Source organism: Pantherophis guttatus, chromosome 1 (genome assembly GCF_059756535.1).
Source record: "Pantherophis guttatus breed Tessera chromosome 1, ASM5975653v1, whole genome shotgun sequence".
Taxonomy (NCBI): domain Eukaryota; kingdom Metazoa; phylum Chordata; class Lepidosauria; order Squamata; family Colubridae; genus Pantherophis; species Pantherophis guttatus.
In genome coordinates this window covers 41499165-41521777 of record NC_142063.1, presented here as the reverse complement: position 1 = coordinate 41521777, position 22613 = coordinate 41499165, and the positions used below count along the sequence as shown (strand labels likewise).

The window sequence follows — 22613 nt, the reverse complement described above, 5'->3', positions numbered from 1 at the left end:
TGGATGGAATTGGCGCTGATCCTCCTCCACAGGCAAGACCGCCTGTGTGTCCATCTCACTTTGTCGGTAGAGCCCATAATTTGGTCTAGCTACCTGCAGAAGATCTCTCCCAATTTCAGCGTCAGGCATAGTTGAAACTTTTGGGCTGCCGTCCTCAGTCTGCTGCCCTTTGGGATTTGTTGGATTTCAGTTCCCAGGTTTCCTCAGTAGCAAAAGGAGTGAGAGTTGTCCTGCAAGCTATCTTGAAAGTATTTATTTGAAGACCCTTGAAATAGAAAGTGTGAAAAAGACCTTTGCTGTCAATCAGAATACTGGACTAGATCAAGGAGGTGACCTTGTGAAAGGCAGATAATGTACTAGACTCTCTGCTGTTGTTAAAGGAACATTAGGGGTGTACTTCATTTAATATAGTTCAGCAGGTACAAAGGGCCTCAGACAATAATACCCCTTTAGGCAAGACATTATGCAATACCAGTTCACTATTTTCTGTTTTGTAGTTCCTCTTTTTTTTCTGCCAGCTTCCTAGTTATCTATTTTTAGTTAAAAGAAATCTTTAAAAAGTTAAATGGGAAGGGGATCTGTTAAGAATCAAAATGGATATCCAAGAACACCATGATACTTTTGAGCACTGTGGTGTTTACCCTAACATAACTCAACATTCTTCCCCTCCTTTTACCTTTCAGTAATCTGGAGATTCTGTATAGCTGCTTAGGATGACTAGTAGTCACTGATAAATTTCTTGTCCAAAAATGTTTGTTATTAAGTGGGTGAAATGGATAATTTACTACCTCATATAGCACAGAATAACAGTTGGAAGGGACCTTGGAGGTCTTCTAGTCCAAACCCTTGCTCAGGCAGGAAACTCTAGTCTATACCATTTCAGACAAATGGTTATCCAATCTCTTCTTTAAAACTTCCAGTGTTGGAGCATTCACAACTTCTGGAGGCAAGTCGTTCCACTGATTAATTTTTTTTCACTGCCAGGAAATTTCTCCTTAGTTCTAGGTTGCTTCTCTCCTTGATTAGTTTCCACCCATTGCTTCTTGTTCTGACCTCAGGTGCTTTGGAGAATAGCTTGACTCCCTCTTCTTTGTAGCAACCCATGAAATACTGGAAGACTGCTATCATGTCTCCCCTGGTCCTTTTCTTCACTAGACTAGCCATGCCCAGTTCCTGCAACCGTTCTTTATATGTTTTAGCCTCCAGTCCCCTAATCATCTTTGTTGCTCTTCTCTGCACTCTTTTTAGAGTCTTAACATCTTTTTTACATCGTGGCGACCAAAAGTGGATGCCGTATGTGCTTGTGCCACTTGATTTCCACTATACACATTGAAGACTGATCCTCTAATCATCCCAGATGCAAATACTAGTGACACCTTGAAGGTCTTCCTTATAATATGTATACTCATTGTTTGTGTGTAAAAGTTTCTGGACCAAGGTCATGCAGATACCTTTTTATCTATGTCATAGATTTGTAAAATCATTTTGTCTGTTCTTAAGCCATGAGCTTTCCTCCAGCACCAGGTGTATTGGACAGGTCTGAATGAATGTGCTCCTTTCTCCACGTGCCTTTTCAGCAATGTCAAATTCCAACATTAAACAAAACAACAAATTAAATATTTGCTTAAGTTTCATTGTCCTACACTTTTCTGAATTTGCTGAGAACTACTGTACTTCCAATCAAATGGCAGCTTTGTGTTATATTAGCTATATTATATGATTGGTTATGCCTTATCCGTTTTAAATGCAAGATTGAAAAGGGTTTAGAACCATGTAGCATATTTTCCTGGCTGTATCCTCAGACAACAGTCTTCCCACCCCAAATATGTAATTCAATATTTGTATTAATTCTGATGGTTCGTTTTTTTTTAAGAGAGAAATGGTTTGAGATGAATCACATAGCACGCTCGTTCAGGCCTGCCTGTACAGAGCAAATATCTAGCTTTGAAGAATTTTGCTCAGTAATTAAGTATGAACAAGTATAATGTTTTTGATTCTGTTCTCTAATTTTAGAACTTGTGTGGAGAACAGATCATGGTTCAGATCATATCTCTGCAGAAATATTGAAAATTCAAAAGGGTTCACAAATTTTTAAGCACCACTTTATAAACTAGGTCAGGGGTCTGCAACCTTAAATACTCAAAGAGCCATTTGGACCCATTTCCCACAGAAAAGAGAACACCAGGAGCCACAAAACCTGGGTGGGCATGGCCAACTTGATGTCACTAACTTCCACCAGTCACATGACACCCCCCTAGCCACGCCCACCCAGCCGGTCATTAGGGCAGAGAACCTGTTTTTAAAAAACAACAGGAACCACAAAATCCTTTTGACATCTCTCTCTCTTCCCTCCCTCCCTCCTTCCCTCTTTCCCCCCTTCTCTCTGTAACTCTCTATGTGTGTCTCTCTCTCCCCCTCTTTCTCTATCTCTCTGTATCTGCCGCTTCTCCATCCCCCACCATCATCCTTATCTTCTCAGGCCAGGCAAGGAGTGACTGGGAGGGGAGGGCGAGGGGTGGGGCCAGCCAGTGGTGGGATCACCTGACAGGGAGCCACAGCAGAAGGCCCAAAGAGCCACATGCGGCTCCGGAGCTGCAGTTTGCTGACCCCTGAGCTACGTCAATACCATTCCCTGTGTTCCTGTCTTCAGGTTGGGAGGAGCCAAAACAGCACCCACTCAGAAAATGCTGAGCTTTAGGAAGCCCTAAAATTTGAAATGCTATAGCACAAAGTCTTTAAAGGTGAAAACAGTTTAAAGAGGTAACCGGTTCCAAATAACCTGACAATTCATCTAAGCTGAATTGGTCTATATACCGTGGACCAATATAGTTAAAATGTTGGTAGCAGCAATGAAAGTTATAGTTTGCTTAGAAAGCATTTATAAAGGAGAACTGAAAGCAGTAGTTTTCCACTAAGGGAAAATTATACCAGTTTTTTAAGACGTATATGAGTATACATAATACATAAACAAGTCACCCTTTAACAACACAAGTTCTTCTATTCCAGCTGTTTTCGCTTATTTCTTAAGGGTAAGAAAAATGGAATTTTGTACAATCACAGTTGTTTATCTTTCACCTTACTAATCAACCTAAAATTTTGTGAGTAAAACACTTTTCCTGGTCCTAGTGTCAGTGGTCATTGAGTCAATGAAACTCTTTACTGCTTTAAGTGAAATCAGATGTTGTGCTGGATTCTTTTTTGCTTCTTGTCCTCAACTAGCCCAGCTGTATACTTACTTCAGCCAATAGTAGGACTAAAAAGATGAAGTTAGAGTAAACCAGATGTGATTCTTCACTTGGTTATCATAAAAAAAGATGTTTGAGAAGAAGCATTTGAACTGTTAGGGTTTTTTTAATTTGTAACAAAAATACAAAAATGAGACACAGTACTGTGTGCAAACCAAAACCCCAAATTCTCCTCTTCCATATTTAAGTGTTTTTGGTTCGTTTTTTGTGGGGTCAAGGACTTGTTGTTTTCTCTTTGCAAATAGGCCCTAAAATTAAAGTTGCCATATTTGGGCTGCAAAAATGTGAACAACCACTAGGTTGTTTATAAGCAAAAAATTAGTGTCAAGTATCATTTTGCTGCCATCTACTGGTTGTCTGGTTCTTTGCAGCCCACATATGCAGCCTACATATGCCACCAACATTTGCAGCCCACATAGAGTTGTGTGTAATGTGTAATGAAAACATCAGTATTTCCAATCTCAAGGGACAGAGTCGCAGCATTTCATTGCTTCTCAGAAATACAAGAGTAACTAAACTAGACAAAACAGAGAAATATAGATGCAAATAGATGGACATTTTCTTGTGGTTAAAGGAAAATTTTATGAGGATAGAGGATGCAGTAACCAAACCACTTTTTCAACATTACTTGCAGAGTTGTCCATTGAACAAGAGAACAATAAGAGGATATTCCTAAGCTTTTCTAGGCAGCTATTGCCCCCAGGCCTTATGTAACTCTGTATTAGAACCAGCTGTAGAAATGTATTGGATTATCAGATTGCACAGAAACATTCTACTGAATTTTTGATAGGGCAGTGATGGTGAACATTTTCAGCACCGAGTGCCCAAACTGGAGCGTGCGCGCACCGGAGCACCAGAAACCCGAAGACCAGCTTGCCAGCTCACATGCACGCACCGGAAACTGGAAGAGCAGCTGGCGATGGCACATACGCCCACAGGGAGGGCTCTGCATGCCACCTCTGGCACACATGTCATAGGTTCACCATCACGGGGATAGGATAAAGGAGCTACTCAGTTTTTCCCCAACTATCTTGTTACTACCTCTGCTTTATCTCAATGTGGCTAGACAGACTTTCGTTCTGAATATCAACATTCAAATCTAACTGCAAAAAAGTGCAGTGAAAAAACGGAGTAAAACCAATTCATTTTTGCAGATACAGAGAGAAAAATTTAGGTGCAAACTGTTCTAGGCATGTACTATTTTTGAAGTGACCTAGAAATATTAGAAATCATAAAACAGTTTATGATTTCTTCTTCAGTCCCTTCACAGCCTTTTTCACAGGTCTTTTTGATATTTATTCTGCAACTTTCTAAAATATTATAAAATACTTGCTGTCTGTACTGTGCTATAATTTTAAATGTTTTAATTCTCTTGCATTATTAAATGTTCCAACATTTAAGTAATGGCTATGCTGCCCTTTTCAGGTTCAATTATCTAAAGATAAATACCATAATATGGCAGGTTTCTGATTGGCCCAGCTTATAAATAGATTGGATTTACCTTACTAAATGGCTGGACTACGGTAGACTTAAATGGGCAACTATGCCTCTGAGGCTCCAAAGGAGCAAATGTGGTTCATTATATTATGGGCCCACATACAGTACTTAAGTTTAATAGCCAGAGTCACATCATTTTATTTCAATACTGTTGAATGAATATTTCCCATTTTCCTACTGCAGGTTTAGGTCTGTCTTGAGAAGCACCTTCCATTCACCTATTTTGTTTAAAACAAAGGCAGCTCTGTTACTGAAGCATATGGGGGAGCCAAAACAACTGATGTGAGATCCTCTTTTATTTTTAGGAGTGTTCTCCGTATGCTGCTCATCTGTATGATACTGAAGACCCTTCTACTCCAGAGAGAACTGTTCCTGGACTTTGCCAAGATTACTGCATTCAAGTGTGGCAAGATTGTAGGTCAATGTTTCATTACTTCACTCCTGATAAAGAGTTACTGGCACTGGAAAATAACAGGGTTAAGTTTTGTCGTTATTTGTCCTTGGATGACACAGACTACTGTTTTCCTCACCTCTTAACTAATCAGCGTCTTAATCAAGACCTTGGGTTAGTGACTGCGAATTCAGAAGGATGTCTGCAGTTATGCTTAGTTGAAATTGCTAATGGGCTTAGGAATCCTGTTGCTATGGTACATGCAAGTGATGGAACTCACAGATTCTTCATTGCCGAACAAATTGGTTTAGTCTGGACCTACCTTCCTGATTTGTCACGGCTTGAAAAACCATTTTTGAACATCAGCGAAGCTGTACTTACCTCACCATGGGAAGGGGATGAGAGAGGATTCCTAGGCATTGCCTTGCATCCTAAATTCAAGTTTAATGGTAAGGTATATGTCTACTATTCAGTTGAAGTTCAATATGAAGAGAGAATCCGAATCAGTGAGTTCAGAATTTCTCCTGGTGACATGAATTCAGTGGACCATGGTTCTGAAAGGTATGCCCCTTTACATGTCCAATGCATTTAAGACATTTAATGGCAAATATGTACAGTACTCCTAAGGAGTGGCAATAGTACCTAAATTTAATATCTGCATGTTTTAGTTACTTGCAGTCTAGTGCATATGTATACTAAGGTATTCTTATTATTAGGGCATTTTAAAAGAAGAAATTACCTGTGCTACATCTCAAGTATCAAGACTAAATACACTTTATATTATTTAGAATTAGAATAACAGAGTTAGAATGGACCTTGGAGGTCTTCTAGTCCAACCCCCTGCTTAGTCAGGAAACCCTACACCACTTCAGACAAATGGTTATCCAACATCATCTTAAAAACTTCCAGTGTTGGAGCATTTGCAACTTCTGGAGGCAAGTTGTTCCACTGATTAATTGTTCTAACTGTCAGGAAATTTCTCCTTATTTTTAAGTTGCTTCTCTCCTTGATTAGTTTCCACCCATTGCTTCTTGTCCAACCCTCAGGTGCTTTGGAGAATAGTTTGACTCCCTCTTCTTTGTGGCAGCCCCTGAGAATTGTTTAAGAGAGAGTTTAAGTCCATATGTTTCTTAGGTGGCTTTTGGAATTCATTTTACCTCTAATTTGAGTAGCATATAATAATATCATTTATTGAAGAATATTTATTAATATTTATTTATCATAGTACAATCTTAGGCAATAAGATAAATATTGGAAAATGTAAAAAAATCCCTCATGGAAATTGTATTTATTTGCTTCCTACTAAAGTCACTAAAGATATCTTATCTTACTAAAGATAAAGGTTCTTTATCCTTTCCCTGCTGAATCACATTTGCTAGTAACCCAGAGGATTTCCGCAAGTATATTACAATATGTAGTTTCGTTAACATGGCTTCAGAATTTGGAGCTATTTTCCTTTCCAATCTATTGTCTTCAAATGGGTGATTAAGGGAAATAAGGTCCAGCTTTTCTGGAAGTCACGAATTTATGGAAGGCAGATCCAGATTATTTGTGCCAGAGGCAACAAATGTTGAATTTATTTATTTTATTTTATTTTTGAATTTGTATACCGCCCTTCTCCCTGAGGACTCAGGGCGGTGAACAGCCAAATAAAAACATCAAATACAAATATTAAAATACAGTTAAAATATATATATAAATTTGGCCCCATTAATTAAAACAATAAACAAAACGATTAAAAACACTTAAAAAGAATTAGGCCAGCCCGGCTTGTTGGAAAAGGAAGGTTTTAAGGGCACGGCGGAAGGCACTGAGGTCATGGATTCTCCTTATCTCTGGGGGCAACTGATTCCAGAGGGTGGGAGCCCCCACAGAGAAGGCCCTCCCCCTGGGGGTCACCAGCCTGCATTGTTTGGCTGATGGCACCCCGAGGAGGCCCTCTCTGTGGGAGCGCACGGGTCGATGGGAGGTCGTCGGTGGCAGCAGGCCGTCTCGGAGATAGCTAGGCCCTATGCCATGGAGCGCTTTAAAGGTGATAACCAACACCTTGAAGCGCACCCGGAAGACCACTGGGAGCCAGTGCAGCTCGCGCAGGAGCGGTGTTACATGGGAGCGCCATGCTGCTCCCGTCACTACCCGTGCTGCTGTGTTCTGGACCAGTTGGAGCCTCCGGGTGCTCTTCAAGGGGAGCCCCATGTAGAGAGCATTACAGTAATCAAGGCGAGAAGTCACGAGGGCATGAGTGACTGTGCACAGGGAATCCCGATCAAGAAAGGGCCGCAACTGGCGGATCAGGCGAACCTGATAAAAGGTCCCCCTGGTTACAGCCGTCAGATGTTCCTCCAAGGACAGCTGCGTATCCAGGAGGACTCCCAGATTGTGAGCCCTCTCTGTGGGGGCCAAAGACTCGCCCCCAATAGTCAGTGATGGAGTCAACTGACTATATCGGGATGCCGGGAACCACAGCCACTCAGTCTTGGAAGGGTTGAGCTTGAGCCTGTTCCTCCCCATCCAGATCCGTACAGCCTCCAGGCACTGGGACATCACTTCAAGGGCATCATTGGGGTGGCCTGGGGTGGAGATGTACAGCTGAGTATCATCAGCGTACTGATGGTATCTCACCCCAAAGCCACTGATGATCTCGCCCAGCGGCTTCACATAAATGTTGAACAGGAGGGGCGAGAGGACTGACCCCTGAGGCACTCCACATATAAGAGGCCTTGAGGTCGACCTCTGCCCCCCTGCCAACACGAACTGCGACCAGTCGGAGAGAAAGGAGGAGAACCACCGTAACACGGTGCTCCCCATCCCCAACTCTTCCAACCGGTGCAGCATGATACCATGGTCGATGGTATCAAAAGCCGCTGAGAGGTCTAACAGGACCAGAACAGAGGAGCAACCCCTGTCCCGAGCCCTCCAGAGATCCTCAACCAACGCGACCAATGAGTAAAATGCTCTATTTCACAAAGAAGTGAAAGACACAACAGAGTCTAGTAAATACTTCCCATGCTGATATTACTAATCATTTGTCTGAACCATCGAGAATTCAGAATAGATAATACAATAGTGGATTAGACCAGTAGTCTAATTCATTATAAAATGGTACAGGTTCAAAAAATGCTGAGATGGAACAATAAGTGAAGTCCTATTCCAGATTGAATGATTATATGATTATATTATATATTATATTATATTATATTATATTATATTATATTATATTATATTATATTATATTATATTTATTATATTATATTATTTATATTATATTATATTATATTATATTATATTATATTATATTATATTATATTATATTATATTATATTATATTATATTATATTATTATATTATATTATATTCCCCCAAAAGTATTACTGTATTGACTTCCATAAATTCTTCCAGTATTTCTCTGATCCAGCTAGCTGTTCCTTGGCATCAAGAACTGTATTATAATCTTGAGTATTCTAACTGTACTGAAAGAAGTGGCACAATTTTATTTTGACTTTAAGCCATTGCTGAAGGGAGATTACACTCTCTACATAACCTGGAACAATTCAATATTTTTGTTTGTTGGAAGGCCCATCAATCAATTTACTGCCCAAAGTTTAGCCATGTAGACAAGTATTAACTTGCTTTCTTAATATTTAAATAATAGCAAAGCTGTCACTTGCAAAGATTCGAAGTGACTAATCCAGGACTGGACAGTACACTTCAACAGAACATTTCAGTTTATGTTGTCTATATATCCACATGGCAAATACTCACTGTGTAGAACAGATGCTGTGCAGTTTATGCTCATGTTTCTAGCATTGAGTATATAGTCTTAGGGAATGCTTAAATCGGGGAGGGGGTGGAACAGGCATTAAAATTAAGTTAAATTCTATATATCTCTTCCGAACTAAGTAACATTGATTCCAATGAGAATTAGTCCTAATTAACTATATACAATTGGTAGTATGTATTTAGCCTAAAGTCTGAAGTGTTTCATTATTCTCTGAGAACAAAATATTACTTGGTACAGTATGTGTGGAATATATAACATTTCCCATCACTATTGTTTAAATCTTCTTAGCCAGAGCCTGTTTGGACACTTCCATGATCTGCTTTTGAAAGGCATTGAAGAGCAGGCCAGCAGTTTTATTTTATTGTTTTATTATCCTTTATTATCCTATTATTATTTTATTATTATATTATAGCCATGTGATATTGATGACTGAAGTATTTTTTAATGAACTTCCCCATATTATTATTCATTTTTATGCCTTCTGCATTCTGATTGTTTGTTTTAAATGTGAAGCCTCTTTGAATCTTTATAATTTGGTAGCCACATATAAACCAAATAAAAACTGTTTTAACAAAATAACTATTTCAGAAAATTTATTACACTTTCTTTTATTTTTGCAAGAATTTGGTCTGGTTTATGTCTTCAATGAAATAAAACAAAAACCAACACTGGATTAATTTGCACCAAGCTCAAAGTAGGAATGTACAAATATGGGTATACTTGATTTAAGTTACGTAAATTCAGACAGTTAGGCAGTTTTGAAAACTTGGTTTTCTTGAAGTTTCACTGTATTGCTTGTATAAGATTTCTGCTTTTTTCCTTTATACTCTCAGGATAATTCTGGAGATAGAAGAGCCAGCTTCCAATCACAATGGAGGAGAACTGCTGTTTGGAGATGATGGCTATCTTTATATCTTCACAGGAGATGGAGGAATGGGTGGTGATCCTTTTGGGACATATGGAAACGCTCAAAACAAGTAGGATTTTAAATTTACCAACTTCGTAAAAGAGGGAAAAAATAAAATTTACTGTTTTCATTTATAGATTTGAAAGTAGGTGCAATACTGGAATATATTTTATTGTTTTTGTAGATTGGAACTTGGTATACATTGCAAAAAAATATAAGGTTATATCAAGGATTGGTTGGTTATGTACCATCAAATCAGTGTTGGCTGTTAGTGACCTCATATTTTCCACAATGGCAAGAATAGGTTGGGTGCATCTAAATCCTATATTTTTTAATAGGAATTAACTTAAATCAAAACTAAAGTTTATTGGCCAATTTCAAATAAATTATGTTCAAATAATTTAGTTTGGTTTAAGGCCATGGATCTGTGTCCTTAATGTCACAATTTCTAGTATTTCATGATTCAAATATTTTTTGCAGGTATTGGCAATTGCAATAACAGTTGAACAAATCTTCCTGCACATTCTCCCAAAAGGTTTAGTTCCAAATACCAGGCATAGAAGCTGATACTTAGACTTAGATGCTGCTACATTTTTAATGATTTTTAAAACTGAGATTTTCCAAGCGGCGTAGAAATTTATCAAGAAATGCTTAGTTATTTCATTGTTCTTATTGTCACATCGAAAAATGGAAGCAGATTTATGAGCACACAAATAGATTACACCCTGTAGGTTTCCCAAAAGAAGTTCAAAACATATTGTGCCTAAGGTACGTTATATTTAAAATCCAAATACTGAATTTGCTAATGCTCCAAATTGAATTTGCCTTGCTAGTACTTGGATAATTCAGTCAATGGTCAATGATAATTTTTAGCTCTTAACTATCAATTCAGTCTTTCACACACCCAGCTGGGTGACTTTCAGCCAGTCACTTTCTCTCAGCCCTAGGAAGGAGGCAATGGCAAACCACTTCTGAAAACCTTTGCCAAGAAAATTGCAGGGATTAGTCCAGGCGGTCACCAGGAGTCAATATTGTCTTAAAGGCACACATTTACACCCACAAAAAGATTCTCTTGCCTTAGTTCTGAAATGTTTTTCTCTTCCTCTTCGCCTTCTCACAATATTTAATGAAGGAGATATAATTTCAGATCTTTTCTGAAGAAGAAAAATAGCAGAAAGGGCAAAACGTTTGTCACCGGGGAAGTTTTGTACTTTTTCTTTGCTCTTTTTGTAAGATAGCTAGGAGAGGCTGAGAAGTAAGCATCATTCAGTTTAAATTTCCATTTCTTAGAAAATAAAGAATATCTTTACTAATGCGTGTACTATGTTCTGTCAGAAGAATTTATTCCCCGTGGTTTATTTCTGCCTCAGATCAAATACCAGACGCTATAGTTTGCAAAGTTGCTGCTTTAAAAAATGTGAACTGTGCCCCTTGAGTTACCAAAAATGCCAATCCCTAATTTATCTAGAGATTGAAAATGCAACTTAAATAATACAACTAAGTGATAAGCACCCCTCCATCCCAAACTTTTTTTAACCGCATTTCTTCTGAAAATCTGGGGAAAGTTTTATGAAGTGAAGATTAGGAAGAATCTAAATGTTTTGTATAAAGGAATGCAACTCTTTCTATCTTGTAAGGGAAATTCCATTTTAAAAAGTAACAGAATAACAGAGTTGGGAGGGACCTTGGAGGTCTTCTAAATCCAACCCCCTGCTTAGGCAGGAAACCCTACACCACTTCAGACAAGTTATTATCCAATCTCTTCTTAAAAACATCCAGTGTTGGAGCATTCACAACTTCTAGAGGCAAGTTGTTCCACTGATTAATTGTTCTTTCAGGAAATTTCTCCTTAGTTCTAAGTTGCTTCTCTCCTTGATTAGTTTCCACCCATTGCTTCTTGTTCTACCCTCAGGTGTTTGGAGAATAGCTTGACTCCTTCTTCCTTGTGGCAGCCCCTGAGATATTGGAACATTGCTATGATGTCACCCCTAGTCCTTCTTTTCATCAAACTAGACATACCCAGTTCCAGCAACCATTCTTTATATGTTTTAGCCTCCAATCCTCTAATCATCTTTGTTGCTCTTCTCTGCAGTTTTTCTAGAGTCTCAACATCTTTTTTACATCGTGGTGACCAAAACTGGATGCAGTATTCCAAGTGTGGCCTTACCTTAGCATTATAAAGTGATATTAACACTTCACGTCATCTTGATTCTATCCCTCTGTTTATGCAGCCTAGAACTGTGTTGGCTTTTTTGGCAGTTGCTGCACACTACTGGCTCATATTTAAATGGTCCACTAGGACTCTCACAGTTACTACTATTGAGCAAGGTACCACACATGCTGTACCTGTGCACCTGTGTATAAAAATTTAATAAATAAATAAATAAAATAAATTTTGTTTTTCTTGCCTAAATGTAGAACCTTACTTTTTTCACCATTGAATTTCATTTTGTTAGATAGCGCCCAGTGTTCAAGTCTGTCAAGATCCTTCTATATCTTGCTAGCTTGGTGTCTTCTGCAAATTTGATGAGTTCCCCATCTATCCCCTCATCCAAGTCATTAATGAAGATGTTGAAGAGTACTGGGCCTAAAACAGAACTTTGGGGTACCCCACTACATACTTCCCTCCATGTAGATGCAGTTCCTTTGAGGATTACACATTGAATGCAGTTGGTCAGCCAGTTACGAATCCATCTGATGCAGGGGTGAAATCCAGCAGGTTCTGGAGAACCGGTAGTGGAAATTTTGTGCAGTTCGGAGAACCGGTAGCGTAAATTTTGAGTAGTTTGGAGAACCAGCAAATACCACCTCTGGCTGGCCCTAGAGTGGGATGGGAGTGGAGATTTTGCAATATCCTTCCCCAAGAGTGGGGAAAGAATGGGGATTTTGCAGTATCTTTCCCCTGCCACGCACAAGCCACACCATGCCCACAGAACCGGTAGTAAAAAAATTTGGATTTCACCATGATCTGATGGTGATGCTGTCTAATAATACTGTTACTAGTTCTTTATTTGTGTTCAACAGGTCAGCACTACTAGGCAAAGTACTCAGAATCAGCGTGGAAAACAATGATGTTGGACCTCTTTATCAAATCCCTCCGGACAATCCCTTCATCAATGAATCAAAAGCCCGACCTGAAGTCTATGCTTATGGGGCAAGGAATATGTGGCGTTGTTCTTTTGATAGGGGTGATCCCAATACAAAGGAAGGGAAAGGGAGGCTTTTCTGTGGTGATGTAGGACAAAATAAATTTGAAGAAATTGACATTGTGGAGAAAGGGAGAAATTATGGCTGGAGAGCAAGAGAAGGATTCAGCTGTTATGACAAAAAACTTTGCATCAATTCCTCTTTAGGTAATTATGGGGTTTGACTAACTGAAGTAAATAATGTACGGGGGAAAATATTTTCATTATTATTTTGTTCTCTTCTATAGCTGATACCTATAAAAAGTTTATACTTGATTATAAAAATGGTTCCTCTGCATGATACTGATGTATGATACTACCTTTTCTCCTTCTGCAGATGATGTCCTTCCAATATATGCTTATCCCCACAAAATGGGGAAATCAGTTACAGGAGGTTATGTCTATCGAGGTTGTGAGTCTCCAAACTTGAATGGGCTCTACATATTTGGTGATTTTATGAGTGGGTAAGTGACAGTAGGCCAGCTATTAGGTAAATTATTAATTAGATGGCATCCTGTGTTACAGTATTTAAGATGGCTTTAAGCTTTGCTGATAAGCTTCTTCCTGGCATTTAGCAGAATGCCATCCATTGCTGTTCTACTGCACTTTATGTGTCCATCATGTTATGTCTCTGCTATATGAATGTACATGTGTATAAATATTAACAATTGGATTAGTGAACCACTAATAAAAATGTACCGCTAAATACCTCATAGTAAAATGCCACTGTTCAGAAACTGGATATTCATTTTAAAAAGCATTATATGCTATTGCTATGATATCCTAAGTGTTAAATATACAGCAATATTTTGATATGTTTGCAGTATTTAATTGGATTCCAAATCTAGTTGATCTTTATAATTTATATAGTCATGTGTCTCATGTATGGTTAACTTTAAAGAAACAATTATACCTGAATCAGGTAGTCCTCACTTACCAATTGCAATTGGGACCGGCCACTCTGTCACTAAGCGATGTGGATCTAAAGTGAAGCATCTTCTGACCACACCAACTTATGATGTCAGTTTCAGATGCAGTCATGAAGCAATTCATTACAGGTCATTAAGCACAATGTCATATGGCTGAAACTTGTGACTTCTTGCCAGTTTCCCATTGGCTTTGCTTTTCAGAAACAGACTGTGAAGGTTGCAAATGTTCTGTCTCAGGTTGCAGACATACACAGACATAGTTGCTAAGGAGTTATGCAGATAATAGTAGACAAGATCGTAAATCAGGGTCTGTATAAGGAGATCTTGGCTGAATAAGTTCCTCTGAAGTTCAAGCAGCCATAGAATGGTCCAATTCCAGAAGTCAAAGTGCCAAATGGAATAGTCAGCCAGTCCAATAGTCAAGGATTCAAGAGCAAGTAAACACCAGAACAAGAATTACAAGCTAAGATTCTAAACAGTTGTTTCCAACAAAGATTAAAGGCAAAGCAGCTACATAATCTTTACAAATCTTTCTGCAGGCAGCTGGCTGCAGTCAGGATTTATCTTAATATTCTGGTGGGGCGGTTCATTGAATAGCATTGCTCTACTTGTGTGTCGAGATCTGGGGCTTGGGGATTTTACCTCATAATCCAACTGCTCCAGCTAACCAGGAAATGCCTGTGATTGCTCAATCTCCTCAGATGAATCATGGCTGAAGATTCCTGAGGCTGACAATCCAAAGACACAGCTGGACCACCATTGTCAGAAATGAAGTCAGAATCCTAGCCGAAACATGGTTCATGACAGCAAATAATGATCATGTGACAGCTACAATAAATGCATGCTAGTTACCAAGTGCTCAAATAGCAATAGCACTTAGACTTATATACTGCTTCATAGTGCTTTACAGCCCTCTCTAGATAGTTTACGATGTTAGCATATTGCCCCGAACAATCTGGGTTCTCATTTTTCTGACCTTGGAAGGATGGAAGGCTAAGTCAACCTTGAGCCACTCAGAATCAAACTCATGGAATGAGCAGTGAGTTAGCCTGCACAATTGCATTCTAACCACTGCACCACCATGACTCAAATCAGAAGACTGCAGGGATGCTGCAATGGCCACAACTTCCAGGACCAGAAATAAATCTCCTTTTTCAGCACAGTCTTAACATCAAGTGATTGGTATGTGAGGATTCCCTGTACTTAATAAGAATTGATACATACTTATAGGATTTGTCTGCAACTATTTTAAAAGTGCTATAGTGCAACATATGTGCTCGTTAAAGTGAACAGCTGCCAACCTTTATGTTTTTAAATTCGGGTTCTAATACTTACAGTTTAGGTACTAATAAGGTTAAGGCTTAGAAAGCGAAGCGTTCTAAGATGAATAATTAAATATCCATTATATTCTTAATCTTTAAAGTCTAACTTTAGCTGTACTTTAATTTCTACCTTGTTCTTTATGCAAATAAATGATGTTAATCATACCTCAGTTGAAAAGTAATCTGGCTAAGAGATTGATTTAGTTCCCTCTTTGCCCAGTAAGATGCTAGCTTTAATGTATTACTCTGAATTGGAGTAGGATAGTTAAAAGCTGTTCTCCTTGATTTCTTTCATACCAATTAATGTAGGGTTTTTTTTTTCTCTTTTCATCTTTCAGGCGGCTCATGTCCTTGAAAGAGAATCACAAAACTGGGGAGTGGCAGTACAATGAAATATGCATGGGAACAGGCCAAACATGTATGTTTCCTGGACTTATCAATAACTATTATCAATACATCATCTCTTTTGCTGAAGATGAGGCAGGTAATAGCGGGATTCTTTAAATATGTGGCTAATATTCTCAAGCATGGGAAAAACATAGAATTATAGAGTTCAAATGACCAACACAAAACATGAGTTTTCAACTTTTGGGCATAGGAACAATTGAAATTTTGAAAACATGTCACAGGCAAAAAAACAAGCCTGCTAGCAAATTAATTCTTTGGGGTTTCTGTGCAAATATAGACATTTTTAAGATTAGATACACACACACAAATTGTTTTCCCCAAAAATAAGACCCAACCAGAAAAATAAGCCCTACCCTGATTTTTAGCATGCTCCTAATATAAGCCCTACCCCCAAAATAAGCCCTAGTGAAGATCTTCATCAGCTGGGGTGGGGGCAGCAGAGGAGGCAGTTAGTACATGGGGGCAGACGGGTGTATGGCAGCAGCCACAGCCCATGCAGCACAGGTGAGTCCCAGCGCTGTGACCACCGGCCCAGCCCTCCAAGCACAGGCAGGAGGAGAGGCAAGTGATTCTGATGCGAGGCAGCACCGGCAGCAAAAGTGGGGGGAGGCAGGTGATTCCGATGCACCTCTGCCTGCTGCTGGTGCCGCAGCATGTCAGAATCACCTGCCTCCATTAAATCGGGTATCAATCTGTCCCACCGTCTCATTTTACCACATTACCTGTGTTTCCCCAAAAATAAGCCCCAATGCATCTTTTGGGGCTCCAAAAAATATAAGACTGGGTCTTATTTTTGGGGAAACACAGTATATGTAATTCCTTTAATTTTTAAAGAATATTAGCATGTCAGCTAAATGGCCAATTTTTTGCAGGATTACTCTTGTTAGTTACTAGTTCTCCCCAGTCACTCAGCTTCCAGATGCTTTGTCATTGCCTGTCTTTTCTATTCAGCATGCTAAAACTTGGCTGGGCAATATGGAATTGACATCCTGTCCATCCTGACCGCATAAAATTAGAGAAGGTTGGTGTGTAGTTTGAAATTATAAGTGATGTGGAATAGGTCTGTCTTATTCTTGGGAGAATAGATGATTGAGTGGCTGAGGAAAATCCATTGGCATGATTATATCAAAAGCAATAGAGATTAGTAAAGATTCTCTTGGAACTGGGACTGATTCTTATATATAATCGTGCAATTTTATTGGTTAGCAACACAGAAGTGATATATCATTGTCTCATTTGAACTCTTCAGTTTAATCCATAGTTCTGGGATTTCCTAATGGATGCCCATTCACAAACTTCACCAGATAACTCAGTGTATTCAAAGTCCAGGCATGCGTCTGCCTGATTTTAATGGAAAGATATGAGTAATGTGTCAGAAATCTCTATGTATTGCCTTAAAGTTTGGCTTCTGAAGGTTTTTGTGATGTCAGATTACTTTCTTTGTCTAGTAGACTCAAAGGAATAGATATAAACAATTTGTGTCTTTTTTGTTGTTTCCTAAAGGAGAACTTTATTTCATGTCAACTAGAATACCAAGTGCCACTGCTCCGAATGGAGTCATTTACAAAATAGTTGACACATCACGGTAAGACTTGGAACATTTTTGCTCATAAACATGTAAATGCTGATGTGAAGAAAAATTTGGCCTTATTTACTGAGTTTGAGTCTTTTTCATCATAGTTAAACTGTCAACCTTTTGTTGAATCTACAATAAGTACTGCTTATCACAGAACTTCTAATGGTGAATTTCCTCCATTAGCAATGACTACTTGGCCATTTATGTAAGTTATTTGCTGTTATTTATGTTTGTGGTACTCTGTATGTTTTTCTCTTATTTTCATTAGGAGAGCACCACCTGGAAAATGCCATGTTGAGCCGTTGCCAGTAAAAGTGAAAGGCAGGCTCATTAAATTTGCTCCAAAGGAAAGTGAGTAATGGAGATACATATTATTGAGTATTAACCTTGGGGAATTCTGGGGCTAAACAATTTGTTCATGCAAGGAAATGAAGCTAATATTCTGATTAATGAAAAAAAGCGAATCTTTTTGCTTTCAAGAACGTGAGCTGATTGACTACAAGGTAGATTGGACATGCAGTACAAAAATTGAAAGAGAGTTTCATTAAAGCCAGCTTGGCATATGCAGCCTATTACCATGGGCAACTCCAGTTTGTTATCATGATTTTTTTTGTCTTTAAAAGATCTACTTTTGGTAGTCCAGAGAACAGGAAAGCCCTTCATACTGCATTGAAAACAGAATTGACATTGTGGTAGGGACAGAAGGGCAATTCTGTATTCAAGTACCCAGCACCTCCCAATTTTTAATAATTAAGACAGCAGAAATAGGGTCAGGCTTGCTCTGTAAAGCATGCATTTTCTCCGCCCCAGCCAACCAGCCCTCTCCATCTCAAATAAATTACAGACCAGTTTCATTTACTTTTCATCTGGTTATGAAAGACAGCAATCTTTAATTTGTTAGGCAGCTTCTCCTGTTGCCATCAGCAGTTCAGTTTTTGTACCAGATAATATGGTTTGAAGGACCTGTTAAAAATATTTGTCTTTGTTATTCTTTGCTAGAAATGATAGTGAAAATGCCCGCACAGGATCCTAAGATAAAAGCCACAACCAGAGTCCCAGCAAGGAGTAAAGTAACTACAGAGTCTTCACAAGGCACAACTCCAGACTGGATGGAACAACTCTTGACTCTGCTTAGGAATCAGAACGGATGGCAGATGACTACTATAGCACCAAAAACCAAACCTTCAAAGCCCAGGAAAGGAGGAAGGCCTGGGAGGAGACCATATCGAAGAAGGAAGAATAGGCCTTCCAGTGTTTCCCGACAGCCACAGAATGGTGCAGTCCGACTCATGAATGGCAGCACAAGAGGGAGAGACCAAGGAAGGGTTGAAATTTTTATCAATGGCAAGTGGGGCACTGTTTGTGATGATTTGTGGACTTCTAAAGCAGCTGCAGTAGTTTGTCGCCAGTTGGGTTATGCTTTTGTAATCCGGGCCACCAAGAAAGCAGAGTTTGGGGAGGGACATTCACTTTCTATTTTACTTGATGATGTTCAGTGCATAGGACATGAAAAGACCCTCCTGGAATGCTCCCATGCAGAGATTGGAAAGCACAATTGTTCCCACAAAGAGGATGCAGGAGTGATATGCAGTCAAGAAGAAGTTTTTGAGTAGAACTACCTACAACATAGCATGAGTTTGTGCTGTGTCTTTTTAAAACAAACAAGACCACATGAATACACTGTTACGATTATCAGATTAGCATATGGTTTTGGAAAGATACATGTCCATAGGGCAGGCCAGGATGGTAATGCTTCAGTATGCCCATGTGGTACCCCTCCTTCACAAGCTGTGGTGGTTAACAGTATGGTTAGCCAGATGTTAAAACTTATTGGGCATTTTTATCCATCTATCAAGCCCTTCCCAAGAGCTAGGCATAGGCAGGTGTGGGTGTTTGATGATGTTAAAAGTATTGTCACAGGATGTAGGCTATTCCGAGTGAAGCTGCCTTTTGCAATTGACCAATAGTGATTTTGTCAATGTCGTTCAGATGGTGTTCGAGTTGTTTTGGGAAATGGTTTTGGGATTGCACCCAAGGCACCTATTACTATTGGTACTGTCTTTGCTCTCTTTTGCCACAATTATTCTATTTCTGTTTGCAGGTCTTTGTATTTTGTTATCTTCTCTATTTCTTTCTCTTCTACTTTACTGCTTCCAGACCCTGTCACATCCATTATCCACTTATCTTCTCAACAATTGTGAAGTCTGGGGTGTGGCAGGTTCCTGTAGGTTTGAATTTGAATTTTAAACTCCCAGAGCAATTTCACTTCTTCATTTTCAATTATTTCCTCTACTTTATGATCCCACCAATTCCCTCTTGCAGGAAAATGATATTTTTTCAGGATCTTCCAATCCACCATTGTTGCTACTTTGTCATGCTATTGCTTGTAATCAGTCTGTGTGATTATTAAATTTATTTGCCATCTATCTGCAGTACAAAGTGACTCTGAGCAGTATGCTCAGTGTACTACCACCAGGTGCAATTGAAGATCCTGGTTTTCACTTATAAAACTCTCTATGGCATAGTACTTGATTATCAGAGGGACCGTCTCTCTCCATGCTGCTTGCCTATTCAGTACAAGCCAATAGGTCAGTGCTCTCTGCAGTCATGTCATCTACCAGCACCCAAGAAGCATGCCTTCTCTGTCATGGTGGCTGCTGTCTGATTTGGTTCACCCTGATGCTGTGTGGCCTCTACCTTGATGGGATTCAAGAAAGCCTAAAAATCTGGCATTCTCCCAGGCTTTGGGGTCAATGTGGTTGGGATTATCTTCAAGTTTTGTTTGGGAATCTGGATGTGGAGTCTGTTTGCCAAACTCACCAACCATTTTAATTCTCTATGCTGCTCAGTGTGGAGTTGGGTGATAACTAAAGTGAATAAATTAAATGAAAGGGATAGTATAGATAAATACTATATCTAGAGTAAGTAATTGCTTGCCATTTGAAAGTGGAACACAAACTAAATAATATTATAAGATTCCTTCTGTAAATAAGAAAATATATTGTACTGAATGTTTTGAATTAAATTAAACACCAGATGTCTATGGAGATTGTTAGTCATCCAGGTCATGGTTGTCTCAAAGGTGCTTTTTTCAAGAGGCAACTGGACTTTCTTGTTTTTCTTTTAAGACGTTTCACTTCTCATCCAAGAAGCTTCTTCAGCTCTGACTGGATGGTGGGGAATTTGCACCGCTCAGGACACCTTGATGACACTGATAAACCTCCAGGTGGCCTTAACGACTAGCCAAAAGAATGAAAATGATCAGCTGTCTGGAAGTGCTATCCATTCCCCACCATCCAGTCAGAGCTGAAGAAGCTTCTTGGATGAGAAGTGGAACGTCTTCAAAGAGAAACAAAAAAAGAAAGTCCAGTTGCCTCTTGAAAAAAAGCATTTGGGTTAAATACCAGATGTTTATCTTCTGTTTTCGGGTTTTGTTTTGGTTACTTATAAGAATGTATATTATCCTTTGTTTTACAAAAGGAACATACCTGTAACAGAATCATTATGGAGAATTCAATAAAAATGAAGGACTGTAATCTCAGAGGAAAAAAAGAAAAACAGTGCTACCCTATTCTTCTTTGTTCTGAAATAGGTGCTGCTAAATTTAGCTCTGTATTGAATTATATAATTGCAACCTCATTGATTAACTTTAATCATCATGTGGCTTAAGGATTTCTATTCATATTCTAGTCTTAAACCAGACTAGAATACAATTTATTTAATTTTGGAATGCTCCATTGCATGAATTCAAGCAACTGTGGTTCATTCAGTAATGGGTTTTAAACAGTGGTGGGATTCAAATAATTTAACAACTGGTTCTCTGTCCTAATGACCAGCTGGGTAGGCGTGGCTTGGTAGTCATGTGACTGTGTGGGCAAGGCCAACTCGATATCACTCATGTCGATGGGTGCTTCGCCTTAGCTGTTACAATGTAATAAGGGTTAACCAGAGAGGCAGTTTTTATAAGCAGGGCAATAAAGATTAGGCTAGAATCAACACCAGAATGTTTCTTTCCTGCCTTCCTTACAGGATTAGCCCTGTAAAGTGGAAAAAACCAAAATAAGATTTCTTCCAACAACCGGTTCTCCGAACTGCTTAGAAAGTTAACAACCGGTTCTCCCGAATAGGTGCAAACTGGCTGAATCCCACCACTGGTTTTAAACCATATATTAAAACAACGTGCAGGTAATGTTCATTTTATGATCACAATTGGAAGCAAAATTTCTGTTGCCAAGCAAGGTGATTAAATGAGCTTATCTGGTTTTACTACAATTTCTTGCTATGTTTGTTAAGCGAATCACTGTTGTTCTTAATTGAATCCGTTTCCCCCATTGATTGCTTGTCAGAAGCCAGCTGGGTAGGTTTCCAATGGCAATCCCATGAACCCAGATGCTGCAGCTGTTGTGAATACATGCTGGTTGCCAAGTCCCTGGATTTTGATCACCGAAGATCCCAAAAACCGTGGGGATGCTGCAACAATGATAAGTGTGAAGGACCAGTTGTTAAGCTATCTTTTTTTTTAGTACTGTTATAATTTAGAACAGTGATTAAATGAATAGCTGTAAGTCAACTTACAGCTAGGTAAACCTATCATTAAGAATAGCCTAAAACACACACGTGATTGTGCAATTAGGTAATTGAATCATATTCAGAAAAGTCAAAACATTATGTATTTGATTAGACCAGAGGTCTTCAAACTTGGCAGCTTTAAGACTTGTGGACTTCAACTCCCAGAATTCCCCAGCCAGCATAGCTGGGACTTCAATTCTGGGAGTTGACGTCCACAAGTCTTAAAGCTGCCAAATTTGAAGACCTCTGGATTAGACTGTAATAAGCTAACTGTTTTTTAATACGAGATAAAAACCATGATACCATAAATAAGGAACTTTGCTTTCTCTATTTGCTGACTGCATTTATACACATTTGCATACTCATTATTTCTTAGAAACTACTAGCCTGCTGTTCAGGAACTTATTTGGGAGTCTTCAATGAAATAAGATGCTGGTTGCAAAATGCTACTAAAATACAAGTTTCAACAAGATTTTATTAGGTTTGTTTTTAACTCCTTAAAAATATTGATATGTCACAGTAGATCTTGTCAAAATGAATTGAAAACAGGAGAGCCAGTTTTGCCTAGTGGTTAAGGCTGTAGGGTAGAAAGCGTAAAACTCTTGAGTTCAAGTTCCGCTTCAGCCATGAAAGCCAGCTGGGTGACTTTGGGCCAGTCACTCTCTCTCAGCCCAATCCACCTTACAGGATTGTTGTGGGGAAAATAGGAGGAGGAAGGAAGGAATGTTGAATATGTTCGCTGCCTTGAGTTATTTGTATAAATGATAAAGGCAAAATAAAAATAAAGAAATTATGAATCCAAA

At 39.0% G+C, this 22613-nt stretch overlaps 1 protein-coding gene across 1 annotated transcript in view; it reads left to right on the top strand.

The window, feature by feature from the left end:
- The window catches only part of HHIPL1 (HHIP like 1), a 23417-nt gene extending 804 nt beyond the window's left edge, over positions 1-22613 (top strand). Inside the window, exons 2-9 of the mRNA XM_034418453.3 lie at positions 5048-5694; positions 9748-9891; positions 12846-13174; positions 13344-13470; positions 15596-15741; positions 17169-17250; positions 17510-17592; positions 18241-22613. Of these exons, the coding sequence (XP_034274344.2) occupies positions 5048-5694; positions 9748-9891; positions 12846-13174; positions 13344-13470; positions 15596-15741; positions 17169-17250; positions 17510-17592; positions 18241-18854 (2172 nt within the window). The 3' untranslated portion in view covers positions 18855-22613. The remainder of the gene's footprint in view (positions 1-5047; positions 5695-9747; positions 9892-12845; positions 13175-13343; positions 13471-15595; positions 15742-17168; positions 17251-17509; positions 17593-18240) is intronic.